Consider the following 12,069-nt stretch of genomic DNA (forward strand, 5'->3'; position numbering starts at 1 on the left):
GCAGGGGAGTGGGGACACATTGCAAGATCCATGGGTGCATTGCAGGATGGAGAGATCTTTGCAGGACACAAGGACACACAGATGCACGGAGGGACACTGGGACACAGCAGGATGCAAGGATGCACAGCAGGATGCAGGGATGCAGGGACAGGTGGAAGGATGCAGGGACAAAGAATCCATCCCCAAGCAGCAACGCTGACACAGGCGCACGCTTGCTTCTTCCATTTTCCTTTGTTACTCATCCTGCGGGCCCCAGCACGGAAAATGTGAAGCTCCCTGCAACATCCCTTCCCTATAGGATGTTACTCACAGTGTTTGTGCCCCGCAGGAAGCCAGTGGATACCCAGAGCAGCAGCAAGATCAACACAAACTTTCTGCTGCTGAAGCTGAGCCATTGTGCAGGAGGACATCCTGGGGGGATGCGTCTGTGGGATCCAGCACACATTCAGAGCAAAACACCCCAAAATCCGTGGCATCAAACTGACCCCATCCCCAATGTGCCATTGGGCATTGCCAGCCCCAAGATGGCTTCACTTGGAGCCGCAGCAGCTGGGCTGGGGGCTGCCTTCCCATGGCTCAGGGTCGGGTCACTCCCAGCAAGATTCCTGTGCCTGTCCTCCATGCTGTGTCCCCACTGATCCCGGTCTGCCTGGATCCGCTGCAGCCGCTAATCCAGACCTTGGAGAAAGGACTTTCTTAACCTACTTAATGATGAAGGCACGCTCGTCAGGCTGCCCCTTGTCCAGGACATCTCCTGGGGGCCAGGAGGAGCCACAGGGACGTGCGCATGGCATGCTTTGAGGTCGTCTCAGGAACTGTGGGGGTCCCAGCACCAAATCATCACACGGCTTCTGTTGGCTCTCTTGGCTGAGAGAAGGGCTCCCGATCAATTCCCACCACCCCAACACCTTGGTGCTGCAGGCAGGACGAGGCCAAGCCAAACGCCTGCAGCTGTGCCAGGGAAGATGCCCATGGCTGTGCCCCGTGCTGTGCGGCCGCGTGCCGCTCGCTCTGATGGCAGGAGATGGCACCAGGGGGTACCGCCGGGCCGGGGGGGCTGGGTGCACAGCACTGCCTTGTCCCAGCAGAGCGCTGTGCCCGGCTGTGCCAGGTGTCGGCTTGTCGGGGACTGCGGCCGGAGGCTGGGACCCGGGAGGATGGGAGGAGGATGGAGGCTTCGTCTGGGATGTAAGGAGGTTTGAGTGAACGAAGGGAGGCAGGAAATACAGCGCCTTCAGTGGAGGCGGGCCAGGCCCGCTGCTCCTCATCCCCCATCAGTGTTCCTTTTTTCCTTTTTTTGTGTGTCATGGAGGAAATGGGCCGGGCGGGACCTGCAGGGAGCGGGCGTCCCTCTGCACCCCAGCCCCCGGGCCCTGCGTGCCGCCTGCGTGTGCCTCCACCAGGAGCCATCCCCACCTGGTCTCTCTAATTTGTATTAAGTGTCCCTTCCTCGCAGGCTCTCCTCCTCCCCTCCTTCCCCCTTCTCGTCTCTTTTGTGAGTGAATAATTTATGGCACTTTTCATCTTCCTGGCTGTTGTTACACTCAGATGTCTGCGGGATGCTTTGAACACTTCTGACACTCGCTTGCAGGCTGGATGCGGAGCTGCAGCCCACAGCAGAGCGCTGGGCACTCCAGCCTGACCGGCCACAGGCACGGCCGTGTGGGCACTGTGGGCACAGCTGGGACACGGTGTGGCCTCGGCTTAGGTCTGGTGCTCTGGTCTGACTGTGCGGGCAGTGAGCCCTGGCCGAGCCCTGTCCCCTTGTCCATCCCTGTCTCCATACCCGTCCCATCCTGGCCCAGGGCTCGGCGGCCCCTGCCCGGCCATGGCAGCGCGGGGCTGCGGCGAGGTTTCCGTGGGCTGCTGGCTCTTACATAAGCTCATTGTTTTCCGAGTCAAAAGAGGTTTTGTCCTGGCTCTGGAGATGTGACAGGAGGAGGAACAATTTGCCCCATTCATCTTTAATTCTGCCTTTGGACAGCGGCGTGGTGGCCCTCGCTGACATAGATGTTAAACCCAACCACTTCCCTGCCGTAAAATCTCCCGGGGAGCAGGTGTTGGAAATCTCCCCTTCCCCTCCTGATCTCTGCAAATCCAGTGTCACAGAAATCAAGGATAATCCAGCAGCCTCTTCAAAATGAAAACGCTGAGCCCTGATTAATTCATTTAATAAGTGACTGATCCCTCCTCCCCCATCACCGCTACCCAAGAAGCCATTTTGCTTCTCGCTTCCCCGGGATTGGCGCAGCCGGGGAGGGACGGAGGCCACAATAGACTCCAGGCTGTGTCCCCATCCCCTGCTCTCGTGGTGTTGCCCCGTGCCACACACCCCACTCCTGGGCTGCCCTCGGCCCTCAGCCCAGCTCTGCTGAGTCCAAGAGGGGAATGAAATATTTTGCTTCCCAACCGAAAGATCAAAACGTCTCCAAGTGACATTGTTTTTACAGATCCATCTGCTTCAATTAGGGCGTGGGGGTGAAGCAGGGGGGCTTCCAATTATCCTCATTAGAGGGGCTCCTCGCTCAGCCAAACTCCAGCCGTGAGCAGGGAGCTCACGAGGCTCGTGCTGGTTGATAATGAATATATTCATGGCTGTGCAGCCTGGCTCTGCTCTACCGCTGCTCGCGGTGCCCTGCTATTTATTTGTGTGCTTTGGGCGCTTGCTGGGGGTTTGCAGAAGACCTCCCAGATGTCAGGGGTTCTGCATGATGTGGCTCGGGGTGCCATGGCCGCGGTGTTGTGGCCATACGTCCCTGTTGCAGGGTGTGAGGACGGGTTGGGGCCAGGCTGTGGCAGCTGAGAAGGAACCCAAGTGAGGTCCCAATCCCATGGATCTGCCCCTGTGCTGCCTCTCGAGGGCATCCCCGTTCTTAAGCTGGCTGAAGCCATTCCTGCTCTGATCCAGGGTCCTCAGCAATCTGGATTTGCGGCCGTTCCTCTGCCCACAAGGCAGATTAATCCACCACTCTATATGCAGATCTTCTGGGAAAGCGTAACCCGTATAAGTGTAGAAATAAGAAAAAGATCAGGAGCGGAGGGTTTACTTACATTCAGCCTTGTTTTACACTACAGTGTTCTTGCAGTTGGTACATAGGAGCTGCAGGAGCTGCGGCACAGCTGGGGGCCATGGGAAGGCTGCAGGGGTGGGCAGGGTGCCCAGGGCAGTAAGGGGTGCTGGGGCAATGTGGGATTGCTTGGCCCAGTAAGGGATACCTGGACAATGTGGGGTTGCCCGGGCGATTTGAGGATGCCGAGGGCTGAACAGGGATGCTCAGGTCAGGCTGAGGATTCTCAGGGCTCTGCAAACTCCTGTCCCCGGTGCCACCTCTCAGTGCTTTGGCACAGTGGGATTCTTGTGGCGGGGGCCCCGCTGCGTGCCAGGCACAGTGCTGGGGCTGTCTGCCCCCTGAGGACTGCCAGCAGGTCGCTCTGATAGCTGCAGGGCGGCCCTGATTGGCCATGAGCTGTTGCTGTGGCCGTGCCTGGGCTGGCGGCGGGGCATGGCACGCAGCTCATGCCTCCATGCAGAGGAATAATGCTCCCTAATCCTCCCAGAGGCATCGCTGGATGAGGCCAGAGACTCCCTCTGAGAGCAGAGCAGGGGGAGGGACGAGGCTCAGCCCCCACTGAATGTAGTACCACTCCACCTGCTCCGAATCAGCATGGAGCCTGCACCCAGAGCCCAGCCCCAGCCTTGCTGGCGGGTTTGGCTGCAAGCCCACATGCCAGCGCAGGGCATGCATGGAACAGAGGCTGGGGAGCTGAGCGGGGTGGGCTGGGCTGCTGGCTGCAGGGCAGGGCCCTCAGACATCCTCCATGCCTCCAGCCCCTGCAGGCAGCTGTGCATGGGGCAGAGACCGGCACAGGGACAGGGACACGGAGAGTGCTCAGGTGCAGAGCCAGCACTGGCCTCAGCTGGCAGCTGGGGCTCCTGCCTGCACCCAGAGCAGTAAGTGGGTCAGTGCAGGGGGGAGGACTGAAGGGAGCTCTGCAGGCTCTGTGGGGGTGTTCCAGTTCTGGGGCTCGTGGGGAATGGAGCCGCCTCGGAGCAGGGAGCGCCCATTCCTGTGCTGGGGTGGTTCAGGACAGGCACGGCCCCCGCGGGCTGCTCAGATGCCAGAGCGTCCTCAATCTGTTTATTTTAAGGGATACAAAGTCCTGCACTGCTGCAGACTCCGCAGGGGTCACAGGAAAGTTTGCCACAGCCCTCATTAAAGTTCTCTGCAGATGCCGGCGGAGGAAGGAGGAGGAGGAGGGTGGCAGCAGCTGGGCACCGTCCCGCACCCCGCGCCTGTGCACCTTTGGACCTGGCACCCATGTGCCTGGAGCTGGTGGCACGGTGCTGGTGCCGCCCCACAGCCCGACCCCAGCTCTGGGGGCCAGGGAGCAGGGCCTGCGGATCACAGACCAGGGACCAGGGACCAGGGACCGCCATCTGCTTGTCAGTGGCTGCAGCTTCTTTGTTCGCAGCACACACTTGCACAGGAAGCAGCTCCCCACGTGCTTCGCCCTTTCCCTCTCGCGGAGGCACCTAATGAAATAAAGGATTTACTGCAGTGAGGGGGAGGGCAGGGGAAGGGGCTGAGCGGGGACTGAAGATGTAGTGCTGGGGCTGGGCTCCCCGGTGTGCGTGGGGCGATTGTTGATATGGGAATGGGGATGGAAATGGAGATGGGGATGGGGATGAAGATAGGGATGGGGATGGGCTCTGCTGCAGTCAGGCAGAGCAGCACAAACAGGAGCCTGGGGACAGTCAGGGACCTGGGTGTGTGAATGGAAAGGAGAAAGAGAAAGCACTGCTGTGTGCTGGGAAAGGGAATGGTGTGCTGCTCTGCCAGGGTGTGGTGATGTGTCTGCTTGGGCAGTGGGGCAGTGCAGGGAGGCTGTGGCTGTGAGGAGAGTTTTGCCTTCAGAGCACCAGTAGTGGGACAAGGGCATTTGGGAGGGCAGGGGGAGAGTGGAGGAGGAGGGGACAAAAGTGCCCTGGAGGGACCCAGCGTCCTTCTGCACTGTGATGGGCAGCATGGTTGGCACTGCTGCCATATGGATAGCTCAGGGACACGTGGAAGTAGGCAGGAAAAGAGATCGTCCACATAGGGCAGACAAGGTCAGTGGGGCTGCAGTGAGCTGGGACAGGTCAGGTGTCTGTGCAAGTCCCTGTCCCCTTCCCAGACCAGATGAGGGCTCTGCAGGCCCTCACCAGAGTCCCCAGGCAGGTCCCCAGCCCCGCTGCTCCACTCCAGCCCTCCTCGAGCCTCTGTGAGCTGCACTTCGTCACCTCTGTTCTGGCCAGACTCTGTGCCAGGTGCTGCTCTCGTTAAAGCCATTGGAGACAAGGGATTCATGCAGGGAGAGGAAATGCCCCTTTCTCCTCCCTGCAATGTAAACAGAAACCTAAAAGGACCAAATTCCAAAGTTCTTATTCAAGCCAAGGTGCCGCAGGCCCCAGGCAGAGGCGTGGGCAGTGGGATCGTCATCTGCAGAGGGATGGAGGGACAGATGGATGGATGGATGGACGGACGGACACGCTGTGGATGGGTGCAGGACACGGCGGTGTCCAGCAGCTCAGAGCGTGGCAGCGGAGCTCTGGAAACATGGCCCAGCAGTGCCTGGCCCTCGGGCTGCTGCCTGTGATGGCCCCAAGCTGGACCCTGCAACTTTTGCACCCGGGCCATGGGCTTCTCTCCACGAGGTGGGTGAAGGGTGACCTTGGAGGTGACCGCACACCCCTCTTTGCAGATGACTCCTCATCAGAGAGCTGCAGCGGGAATGGCTCCTCCACCCTGAACCCCTCCACCTCCAGCAGCACGCAGGGCGACAGCGCCTTCCCCGAAATGAATGGGAATGGCACCGCAGCCCCCATGGACTTCACTGCCTCCACCGACGACCAGCCCATCAACCTCTGCGACAAGCTCACACCTGCCCACGTCACCCCTTCCTACCAGTCGGACAGCTGCAGCACCGACGGGCTGCGCAGCAGGGTGAAGTACGCGGTGAAGACCACAGCAGAGGTAAGGGGCTGGGGGCACGGCGCGGGGAGTGAAGGCACTGGGGTGTGCGTGATGCTGGGGCTGGCATGGCCACGAGTCCCTCTGCCTGGGCTGTGGCGGGAGGATGGGACGTCAGGAATGGGGATGGTGGCAGCGAGCCAGAGGGAAAGGTTTGAGCTGCAGCTGGGGGAAGGTTGAGGCTGTCTGCTGAAACCCTGCCCCCTTGCAGTCCCCACCATACAGCTCCGGCAGCTACGACTCCATCAAGACCGAGGTCAGTGGCTGCCCCGAGGACCTGACAGTTGGCAGAGCCCCCACGGCTGACGAGGATGACGATGATCACGATGACCACGAGGACAACGATAAGATAAATGACTCGGAAGGGATGGACCCGGAGCGGCTAAAGGCCTTCAATGTAAGGACGGCGCCACGGGGCAACGAGTTTGCCCTCCTTGTGGGTTTGGTGGGTTTGGTGTTCCCACCTCTGGTCTCCCCTGCAGATGTTTGTGCGCCTTTTCGTGGACGAGAACCTGGATCGGATGGTTCCCATCTCCAAGCAGCCCAAAGAGAAGATCCAGGCCATCATCGAGTCCTGCAGCCGGCAGTTCCCCGAGTTCCAGGAGCGAGCTCGCAAACGCATCCGCACGTACCTCAAGTCCTGCCGCCGCATGAAAAAGAACGGCATGGAGATGGTGAGTGGCTGCGCCGTGCTGGGAGCGTGGCTGTGCCGTGCCCTCTTGTGCTTTGCCCTCAAACAGCACTGGGGCCTGAGCTCGGCTCTCCCTTGTGTCCCTGCAGACCAGGCCCACGCCGCCGCACCTCACCTCGGCCATGGCTGAGAACATCCTGGCTGCTGCCTGCGAGAGCGAGACGCGGAAAGCAGCCAAGAGGATGCGGCTGGAGATCTACCAGACCTCGCAGGTACCGTGCCTGAGGCTGTAGCGTGTGGGATAGCACTGTGAGCAGGGGGGAGGTGGTCTCTTGCTGCTGCAGGCAATCAGACTCTCTGCAGCCAACCTCTGTGCTTCTTGTATAGGACGAACCGATCGCCCTGGACAAGCAGCACTCCAGAGACTCCACAGCCATCACCCACTCCTCCTATTCACTGCCAGCTTCGTCCTACTCTCAAGACCCCGTCTACATCAATGGAAGCCTCAACTACAGCTACCGTGGCTATGGGTCCCTGGGAGGCAGCCTGCAGCCACCTGCACCGCTCCAGACCGGGAACCACAGTAATGGTGAGCAACCCTGGCAGTACCCAGCCCTGGCAATAGGGCGAGGCAGGGGCTGGCCCCAAAGGAGCCCCACTCCTGTAGAGCCTCTCTGAAACGCCCCTGTGCCACCAACGGAGGTCTCTGCCCCACCATCCAGCTTGCATCATTAGCAAGCAGTTAATTGTTGAACTGAACTTGAAAGGACAGTCTAGGTGGAAATGGTGGAGGAAAGGAGTGTCACTTAGAAAAAAAGGGAATCTGTACCAGCCATTCATTAATGATTAACAGAGCGGTGCCTATCGCCACCCTGATCTCATTGCTGGTATGAGCTGTCCCTTCCCCAGCCTTCGTCGCCTGTTCTTGGGGACAGGGATGGGGACAGTGCAGGCTGTGGGCACAGCTCTGGCTGCAGCTCAGGAGCATAGCTGCACGGCAAACAGGATGGATGCTGCAGGAGGGAGCTGCAGGAGGCACGTGAGGCTGCAAGCAAGTGAGCAGCATGGAGCAGTGTGGGCTGGAGCGGGGCACACAGGGAGGCAGCGCGGTGCCGGCTGCTGCTGGAGGGGAACAGAATGGGGCAAAGCAGCCCCGTGGCTCTGCTCACTGTGAGCCCCAGTGGCCACTCCTTCCCGGCCCGCTGCCTTTGCCCACCCCAGCTTCCTGCTCCTGCCCTCCCTGACGGAGCGCGGATTTGAAGGGATGTGATTTCCGGAGTTCTGAGAGATGCCTGTCTGGGATTAACTCTTATCATCCCTTCCTAATGCTTCTTAACCCTGAATAAAGATCCCACCCTGGCCTCCAGCTGCTGGGACCTAATCCTTGTGGCTCAGTTCTTGGTCCCCCCGAGCCCAGCCCTGGCCCCACCGCCCTTCTCTTACCAGGTGTGGGCACTGAGTGCAGTTCCCATGACATGAGACAGCAAATAGCTGCAGGGAGAGCCCCGGTGTGAGCCAACAGGCCCTGCTTGCAGCAGATGTCAGCCTCTTTGCTTCTTTCTAATGGATCTTTAAACCTCTGCTTCCCAGTTTTCTTTCCTTCTCCCAAGCACTCACCCAGCCCCATGCAGGTCTGAACACGGTGGCAGCTCCCACCCATGGGGAGACCCGAAGTTTTGCAGGACTGCCTCTCACTGACGGGCTCTCGTTTCCCTCGCAGGTCCGACTGACCTCAGCATGAAGGGGGGGGCCTCCAGCACGGCCCAGTCCAACAGCACCAGCAGGGGGATGCAGGCTGCCCAGCTCAGCCCCACAGAGATCAGCGCCGTGCGGCAGCTCATCGCCGGCTACCGGGAGTCCGCAGCGTTTCTGCTCCGCTCTGCAGATGAACTGGAAAACCTCATTTTACAGCAGAACTGACTCCTCGTGGCTGCGGCGCTCCTCTGTCAGGAAGACAATTTACACCTGCTAGCAATTGGCTCCCAGCGGTGTCCCGCTCAGGACCGCCACCGTCCTCCCGTGAAGCGGCAGCTCCGCGTAGTTGTAGAAGGTGGAACCCAACAGAGCCGTTTTCTTTTACACTCCGAGCACCTGGGACTTCAGGCACGAGGCCACGTTCCTGACCCGTACCAGAAGCCAAACGTGCGGCTTGGAAGGATGCGGGACCTCGAGGGCAGAAGGGAGCCTGGGGAGGTTTGGGGCTGCAGATGTATTTAGGATGACCTTGATGGACCCAAATGTTAGAATCCCGTCCCCAGATAATTTCCAAGTCTTAGGTGAGCCGAATCACATATTTATTGAGAAATGGACCCTCTTCTCCCCTTAGTAATTTATTTTTCTGAAAATGGATTCTTTTGAGTTTGTACAGATTGCCAGTTTTGTGTCTGTCTGATCGGAAGGAATTTGTTCCTGTGAGATAACACATTCCATATCACAACACTACTAATTCCCAGGCAGCTCTGCCTGTTTCTCTGGGCAGCCCCCATCCCGCAGGGCGTGCGTTTGCCACCACCCGGCCCCATCCGCAGCAGCAGCGGGGCTCCACGTCCTGCAGAGACTCGGACGCCCAGCAGACCTCATGCTAAGAGGATGTCTCGCACTTGCTAAGTCATTGCAGATAAGAAGGAAGGAAACACCCGAGAAACACTGTCTTGCGTTCACCATCCGCATTCTACCTCACACTCCATTGTGGGCTTTTTCCAGGACTCCCCCCCCCCCTTGGCTCTGTGACTGTCAGCGCAGTGGATGTGGATGGTGCCCAGGAGCACAGAGCAGCAGCGCAGTGCCCAGTGCTGCCCGACGGCTCAGCTGAGCGGCCCTGGGGCAGCAGCGCAGCACCGTCGCATCACGTGTGCAGTGCATTCAGCAGCAGCCCCCACCCACCCCCATTCCCTGCCCGCAGTCCTGGAACAAGCCCACAATTCCCAAAGTGTGGAATTGATGCAGTCCGGTCACCGTTCCGCCCCCTCCCCAACGATGCACTTCGTTTGCTCAGTGCAATACCTACAACCAGTGCTGCTAAACCAGGGACGCGCTCGGCGCCGCGGTGCCACTCCTCCCCAGTGCTGGCGCGGCCCTCCTCCAGGGCAGGAATTGTCACACCAGACCCATTCGATAGCACAGAACCACATCTCATGTGCATTAAGCAGAGATAGGCGCTCTCTTTGGAGCCGGCTGTTTCATTTTGCCCTTTTTTGGCCACTTTGAGCCTGAGGACGAAGGCTGCTGCCCTCGCCCATGCTGCAGGAGCCCCCAGCACCGCAGGTTGTGGTGAAGGCTGGTTCCCAGCCAGCAGAGCCGGGCAGCACGGTGCAGCCTTCTGAACCAACCGAACGCCCAAACACTGGAAGAAAAACAACCCCCAGCCTTTAGTTTCAGTGCAGGAAAAGCCACCAACGCGAGGACAGGCTTTTGCCTGGCCCAGCACAGAAGGGACGAACCCTTGCGTTGACTGCTCTGTTCCCCAAACCTGACAGTTCCGGTGACGTTCGGAGGAAGGGGACTCGGTCCCTCGGTGCAGATGGAGCCCACGCAGCTCTGTGCCATCGGGGTGGCTCCGGGGCACAGTGGGACCCATCCCCATCCCCGGCTCGCGCTCCCCCCGCGCACCGCCAGCCCGCTCCGTTCGCATCCCTCCCATCCTTGGAATTTATGTAAATATTTATTTTTGTGTGAATACCACGAAGTAACAAAACCTTTTACGAAATATGTAACCCACGGCCATTTGTGCAAGTCTTATTGTTAAAGAAGGAGAGGCAGAGACAATCGCTGTCCCAGAATTTCTCTCTTTCCGACGTGCTCCCGCGTTGCTGCCCCTGCTGTGCCGCCGCGTCCCGCCGTGCTGCACGAGGGTGCCCAGGGCCTCACCAACACACCCGCATCCATTCCTTTGGCTTTGATTTACGCAGAGCTGTAGCTGTTTCGAGCAGACCGCCCTCGACTTTGTCTTAGCGTGGATTGAAGTTTCGTAGCTCTTTTCTAAGCTGCTGCAGAACGCGGCGGAGGCCCCACGGTTGTGTAGGAAGGACACTGAGCAGCCCCCCCCCCTGCCCTAAGGATGCTGTAACTCAGGGCTGCACGGTACAGACGCACAGCCCCGCTGACAGCCGCATCCCAGACAAGCGATGAAACAAACGGGATTGACTACAGATTTCTGTCAGGGATTTATGGTGGTTTTTTTTTGTGGGTTTTCTTTGTTTTTCTTTCTTTTTTCCCTTTAGTCCCTTCGGCACAAGCTCTGTGCAGGTCCCACTGCCCCGTGCTGGCGCTGGGCCGCGTGCTGTGTTTATTTAACACAAACTCATCGCTGATGGAGTAAAGAGATCCCTGTCGTCTCTCCCTTTTGGGTCACTCCCAGCTGCCCGCAGGGGCCGTTCCCGTGCAGGGTCTCTCCATGGGAGCACTCCGGGTTGGTGGCACTCAGACCTCCCGACCCGCGGTCGGATCAGTACCAGTCCACGTCAAATGCTGCTTTGAACTCAGAGGGTTGATATACTTTTGATTTGTAATTTTTTGTAAGACTTTTTACAAGGTAGCATAGTACTTCACCGGAATACCAACTACAATCCGTCCATGGTCTGATTTTTTATATAATTTAGTGGTGCTTTAGGAACTTTCGTTCGGTTGTTTCGGAGCTGTCCGGCTCAGTTTTTTCGCCTGTATCTACCTAAGACCAATGTGAACCTTTGTATTTTTGCTCCTAATTTTGGACTCAGTGAAAGTGTACTGTTTACATGTACAGAACTCCCGGCCCCTGTGTGTTCCGCGCGACCGCCGTTGGGGAGGAACCGGCCCGCGCCCGCTCGTCTGCTTGACCAAGCCACAGTCACACCTCACCCACACCTCCCTGCCCCAAACACCCCCTCCAGCTGCTGGAGGCTTTGCCAGCGGCCGACGCAAAGATTGGCTGTGATTTGAAATGGGAATCGATGTGAAGCTGCAGCCGAGCAGAGCTCCAAGCGGGCACAAAGGCAGCGCTGACGCTTCGCCATTCCCTCCAGGCCCGGGCGCGAAGCTGCCCCCCAAAAACACGAGGAGAGCCAGAATCACATCCAGAACGGGAGAACAGCAGTGGGCAGAGCTGGAGCTCAGCGCCCAGGATGTGGGATGGGGTGGGATGGCAGCGCTGCCCAGGGCTGGGGGACGGCAGCGCCTTCAGAGGGGCAGTGAGAACGCATTCGGCACTTCATCCAGCTCCTAAGGCGACACTTTATTGCTTAATCAATGGGTTCGTTTCAAAATGACATTTTTGCAGATAGGCACCTATGCAACTTCGTGTGGCTCTTAAGCAGATGAGCACTTCCTCCTCAATGAGCTCGATAAGAGTTATTTGTGTTATATACTGTGGATTTTTCCAGTAAATGTGGCTTAATATTTTAATTCTTAGAACGTGTGTCTATTATATATGTGATGCAACTTAATTCTGTT

General features: G+C 58.7%; 1 protein-coding gene across 6 annotated transcripts in view; it reads left to right on the plus strand.

Moving 5' to 3' along the window:
• Positions 1-12,021, plus strand: part of NOL4L (nucleolar protein 4 like) — a 50,355-nt gene extending 38,334 nt beyond the window's left edge. For all 6 annotated transcript variants that reach the window (XM_052683772.1, XM_052683775.1, XM_052683779.1 and 3 more), the window contains 6 exons: positions 5,743-6,014; positions 6,223-6,408; positions 6,494-6,685; positions 6,792-6,914; positions 7,030-7,231; positions 8,363-12,021. In XM_052683772.1, coding sequence (XP_052539732.1) covers positions 5,743-6,014; positions 6,223-6,408; positions 6,494-6,685; positions 6,792-6,914; positions 7,030-7,231; positions 8,363-8,562 — 1,175 coding nt within the window. In that variant the 3' untranslated portion in view covers positions 8,563-12,021. The remainder of the gene's footprint in view (positions 1-5,742; positions 6,015-6,222; positions 6,409-6,493; positions 6,686-6,791; positions 6,915-7,029; positions 7,232-8,362) is intronic.
• Positions 12,022-12,069: the final 48 nt, after the last annotated feature.

The sequence above is a fragment of the Tympanuchus pallidicinctus genome, unplaced genomic scaffold, assembly GCF_026119805.1.
Source record: "Tympanuchus pallidicinctus isolate F22 unplaced genomic scaffold, pur_lepc_1.0 scaffold20, whole genome shotgun sequence".
Lineage (NCBI taxonomy): Eukaryota > Metazoa > Chordata > Aves > Galliformes > Phasianidae > Tympanuchus > Tympanuchus pallidicinctus.